The sequence below is a fragment of the Atta colombica genome, unplaced genomic scaffold, assembly GCF_001594045.1.
Source record: "Atta colombica isolate Treedump-2 unplaced genomic scaffold, Acol1.0 scaffold155, whole genome shotgun sequence".
Taxonomy (NCBI): Eukaryota; Metazoa; Arthropoda; class Insecta; order Hymenoptera; family Formicidae; genus Atta; species Atta colombica.
This window is the reverse complement of record NW_017259245.1, coordinates 3,206,999-3,212,937: the sequence shown is the minus strand read 5'-3', so window position 1 is coordinate 3,212,937 and position 5,939 is coordinate 3,206,999. Positions and strand designations below refer to the sequence as shown.

General features: G+C 28.5%; 1 protein-coding gene across 2 annotated transcripts in view; it reads right to left on the bottom strand.

Annotated features, from left to right (window-relative positions):
• LOC108685742 overlaps positions 1 to 5,939 on the bottom strand; it is a 15,105-nt gene that overhangs the window by 6,204 nt on the left and 2,962 nt on the right. For both annotated transcript variants that reach the window (XM_018190703.1, XM_018190705.1), the window contains exons 2-4: positions 818 to 972; positions 310 to 436; positions 86 to 203 (exon numbers count right to left, since the gene is read on the bottom strand). In XM_018190703.1, the coding sequence (XP_018046192.1) occupies positions 86 to 203; positions 310 to 436; positions 818 to 941 (369 nt within the window). In that variant the 5' untranslated portion in view covers positions 942 to 972. The remainder of the gene's footprint in view (positions 1 to 85; positions 204 to 309; positions 437 to 817; positions 973 to 5,939) is intronic.

Below are 5,939 nucleotides of genomic sequence, written 5' to 3'. Positions count from 1 at the left end.
ATATATTATACTTTTTAATTGTATTGAATAATCTGAATTTAATTTATGATATATAATAATGTGTCCTTTTAATTTAAAAACTCACATTTTGCAGTTCTGCGTCCAAATGTTCCAATCCTGGTATACCGCTTGATGTACCAATTGGACCACTACTGACAAACTTTTCAGTGGTAGTCACCCTCGAATGAGATGGAGAAACGGATCTGAAAAATCATTATTATTCCGAATATTTATTATAATACATATTTATATATAAAGAAATATTATTTGCATAAAATATGCAAATTGTAGTTTAACTTATTCTCTTACCTGCCCTCGGAGATCACTCTAGTAGGGTTAGCAGCTACCCTATATTCGACTTGAGGCACCAGTGTTCTGTCTCGGCTAGGAGTGGCACTTCTCGAGACACTCGTCTGTAGATCCTCGAGAAGTGCGTCTGAAAGAGCCAAATGAATCAATTTAACACGTCATCAGTATTTTAACGAAAAATAAATGAAAAGATGTGAATCCAAGTAGTCCGAACGGCTACAATAAAACCTTTATTAAAATGCCATTATGTTCAATTCTACATTGCTTTAGATCTATATTTTAAACGTATTACATAAATTCTTGAGAATATTAATCAACAGTGGAAAGAACTCGAGATAATTATATAATCAAATTATATCACTGTTTGCATAATTAATTCATTCTTTAAAAATTGCAAATATGAAAGCATCACAAGTAAAAGATTGCTGTCTCGATGAAAAAGGAGAAGAGCGGAAACGAACAACGGATGGATAAGGTTACAGCTCTGGTGGCACATTTAAAGGTTTACCCAAGTTGTTTTCGAGGCTGCTGGCCGTGGCTGCTCCGTCTCTCTGGCCAGATATAGGACCGCCATGACTCACGATCTTTCTGCTGGTGTGCGTCGTCGTTCGCTCCCTCACGGCTGCTGACATTGTATTCTTCTTAAGCCCTGCCTCACGAAATCTATAACGAGTAACGTAAAAAGCTTGATTGACGTTTCGATTAATTTTACTGCAAGTTATCATTAATTAGTATCATTGTGAATTTATTGGATAAAGATAAGATCTCTGGAGTACATTGAGTAACTGGAACGATAGCAGCACGCGGATGGATATTTCTTGCTGCAATGCGCTACTTATAGAAGTGTGGAGTTATAAATAGAATTGATATTAGGATTCGGATCTCTGTAGAGAGCTATAGACTTTCGCAGAAACTTTCGCACCACTCAAAGCCGGTTTACAAGACTCGCAACAACCGTGACCAGGCTGGCCAGTTTTAGGTCCGAGTGGGTGTAGGTTCCTGATTTTCGTCGCACGTACAATTTTTATGTTAGTCGTAAAAGCAATTTCTTAATGCGCCATTGCATTGGCTACTTGACAAAATATTTTCAAAGAAAAAATGCATAAATTAAAATTATTTTATATTTGGCATTATAAAAATATCCTCGTGTACTTTAAAAAGCGATATTAGAATAATAATAGTCGAGTTCTATGGAAATTGAGCCGCTCAAAATATATGACATGATTGGATAAAGGGATGAGATCAGTCTGGGATCTAAATTCGTGGAAATGCCAAATGGTTCCATACTTATTCCGGTGGAGGCACAAATGCGAATGAGGCCAAGGAGGCCTTCCAAGAATCGGCAACTAAAGAGGTACGCATTCATATACTTAATCTTCTCCAAAATATATCTCAAAACATACTATGTTATTCGTTTTTGGAATACGTATTCTAGAGACTATTATGATGCAAGTTATTCTGATATATCAATCATAATACGGGAAAAAAGAAGTAATCCAAATTTGGTAGTGACAGGCGTCTCTTACTGAAAGCAAGTTTGGGCAAATTGGTCCAAGTTCAGATAAATGGAGATCAAGGTCAATTACAATATTGTGCGTGCTTCTGCAACGAATATTGCTTTGATTGTGATGTACGAGTTCTTAATAACGCCATATTCGTATCATCAAGATTACCATTAAAAATAGTTTCTCTTAGGAAAAATATATAAACAATAATAGTGACATATAAATTATTTCAAGCTTTAATAAAATAGATGCACTATTTTATAGATGTCATACACATATACATAAAACTTGTACATATTAATACTGTAATGATTAAGTAAGATTAAGCAAAAGATTACATTTTTATCAATCTTTAAATTTTATCTGTTATATATCACTGTTAGATATATTTAAGTGACACGTTTATAAATAATATGCATACTTTTTAAGTAATTTTTAGATTTGTGAAAGAAGTTAAGAGCAAAAAAGATAATAACGAGACTTTCAGATTGGGATTTTATCGCACAATTTTATTTTCAGACAGCGTTATAAGTTGATATCAAAGCACGCCGTGTCATTCCTGTTTAATATAGAGTATACATAATTGCTTGATCAGTTCGAATTGGATGCAATAGCATAATTAAATATGAACGAGTTATTTGATGGAAAATTTATATATTTTTATTATATATTAAATGATAAAATTAATTTATTATAATAATAATGATTGAATCATGTTTACAAACTATGTATGAAGAAGATAATGCTTCACAAAATGGTAAAATGAGTTTTTAAATAATATAATCAAAAGCTTAGACTGGAATTCGAAATAGTTTCCTATGAGCGTACTAACTACAATAGTTACGCCTCTGACAACGAACGATGTAACTGCTTTAAGCAGATAGTTAACCGGTCATTGCTAGTGACATTGTATTTGTACCCTCCAAGGTTATCATGTCAATCAAAATGACGATGACTGCGATTCGTTTGATTCCAAGAAGGTTACTTAATTTTGGCTCTGTTAGTGTTTAAGATCAAGTTAGTATTTAAGATCTATTTGATGCAGAACTCTCATTCTCTATCACGATATTTTACTTACCAGTTTTCTTGTTAATTGTGAATCTAATTTGCACGTGCACAAATATATTCTTGGTCACCGAGTCGCGGTGTAATAATTTCAGCTTGCAGAATGCACCTGCGCGTTACTGATCGCAATTCTTGCGCAATCACTTTCGTCTCGTTTAAATATAAAGAGATTGCGTGCAGTGGGTGGAGATGAAACAAGGGAGAGGAAGCAGAGCAAAATTATTTTGTCATTGATTCATGGCAACATAATTTCCCAAAAATTTAATATGATTTTTTTTGTTAACAAAAACGCAATACGTATAAATCATGTTAATATACATGATTTGTCGGTTTTCTACTACACATAATAAGTCGTTCTTTTAGTTAACTTTTATCACTTTTTATAAGTATACAAAAATTATTAAGTGATTCTAATATAACATAGTTTAACATCTTTAAAAAGTATTTATGAAATTGTGCATTAAAATAAAGGAAAAAAATAAAGAATATTATTTAAGGATGCATTAGACGTACAGTCCCTGCAAAGAAAATTAAATTTGAAAATATGTTTAATATTTAAACTTCAAACAAACATACTATATGAAAATTGTGTGGATAAGAATATATTTTTGTTTAGTAACACATTTTTGTAATTTATTTATTTTATTTGTTATTATTTTTATTATTAAAAATTAAAATTTAAAAAATGGTAGAAAACATTAACATTACATTTTTCTTTTATACGTACTTTAAATATTCAAAATAATTATGCAAATTTCATTGCGATCACTGATTAAATACAAAAATATAAAAACAAATAAATATTTTGTTTATTTACTAGACAACTAATTCATGCATCGCAATGTAATTCTACATAAATAATCTTGAATACATAATGTATTTATATACATTAAAAAATTGAGATTTATATCATTTATTTTTTATAATACATTTTTTATGATATATTTCACATATTTTTATTAGAGCACAGATTAAAAAAATACAACTATTTAGTTATTAAAATAACTAATAATCCAGATAGTAAACCATCATCAAATTTGTTGTATTATTTTTAAATGGGATTTAGAATAATCTACAATTTTTTCATAATTTTGTTATCATTTTGAAAATATGTATAAAATATCCTTAAGACAGATACTTCCAGTATTTCAAAGAAAAAAATGCGTATATGTCCTACAGGACATAATGACGTATAGATATATACTAAGGATTGATATAAAATTCGAAGATTAAAAAATTAATTGTTCTTGTTTTTGTTAACGTAAATAATATTTTATAATAAATATCGTAATAATTTTAATTAGTTTCCATATTAATTAGCTTTTTAATTATTTATTCAGATTGTTAAAGAACATATTTTCCAAAATCAATGCCATAAAATTAACTAAACAAAAATAAGTTATAAAATGGAATTAATAAGGATTCAAAAGCTGAAAGATTTAGTTTATTGATCAATGCGACGAAATTAGATTGATTGCGTTGGCGATCAATATAAAAAGTACTTTTAAGCGTTACGAGCGAGAACAAATCCGTGACTCATATGCTCTATTTCACAATGAGAACTTTTGCTGATGTTTACAATTCATAAATAAAACAAATCTCATGTCGGACAGTTACGAGATCATATATATATTTCTATCTCTAAGAAATAAAATTCGATTGTAAAATAGTGAAGTTTCCGAAATAATTTATAGATTTACACATAACGTTAATATTATCTAAATTTAAAATTTAACGTGTGATTAATATAACAATGTTAACAATATTTTATTTTAAAAAGCGAAAATACTTTAAATCTTAAAAAAATTATAGAAGGTATAAATATTGCTAACATAACGATAAAAATTTATTTCATTGAAAATAAGTAATAGAAGAAAAGAACTAATACGAAGAAGTGTATTATTATTTCAAACTGTAAGAGATCGTGTTGCAACTGCGTGATTATGTTACGTCGTTATTACTGCCGCTATCGATGTATATAGTAACATAATTTCTGTAATGCTTCAGTTTCTGTAATGCTTCGGTACGAATATACTTCGGTACGAGTATCCTACGTGTATTATACAGCCGAGTACTATGTACATCCGAATGTACATATATTGTGATCTGACAACGATGTAATGTCTGAAGTTAGATCAGATACTATTAATTGCGGAATTCTATAAATTATAGTGTCGGTTTTATTGAACGTATATGGTGAAAATATATAAACGATAAAGAATTACAACTGTCAATGAGAGGGAGAAAGTTTTGTGTTTGCATTCACAACACAATTGCGTAAATGACAGTAAACATGAATATCACAGAACCTGAATGAGTTTCTCTCATTGAGTATTCATTGAGTTTTAAAAATATTTATGAAATACTTTTTGCTGATATTTATACCAAAAACATTCATGAAATATATTTATAAAGTCGATACTAATAAAAGTACGGGAATATTAATTCTCTTGAAAATTTTAACAGTTAAAACAATTTTCTTATAATTTCCAACAATTTTGCAGTTATAATATTTTTATGGATGCTGTCAAATTTAAAATAATTTTATAAATAATTTATAAAATTTATATTTAAATAATTATTTTTATGATTTTTTGTATTGAAAGAAATTTTCATTAACGTTCGATGTCGTGAAACTATCAATTTAAATTCTTATTAAATTATTTCAAACTGATAATTAAAACGTGACATTATATATAAAACGTGATATTATTACGCACCTAAATGACTATTAAATTCACGGTGTTCAAAGAAAAATTCTCGTAAATCTGATGCCTAGTATTTTTTATATGTATTCATTAATAAAAAACGAAAATGTACAACAGTTTCAAGTTTATTTTAGCGAGACTGATTAACTCAATTTTTAAATGTACGAGCTTACCAGATAATATCGAACTTTCTCATAAACTATAAGATTGATAGAAATAATAAAGTCATGATTGCAGTTCGCTAAAATATATAACTTTTTAAAATTTTATATTAAAATTTATTTGCAAATAAAATTGAAAAAGAAATATAAGATGTGATTTTGACATATTTTTTTACAACTTTAACTGAAGG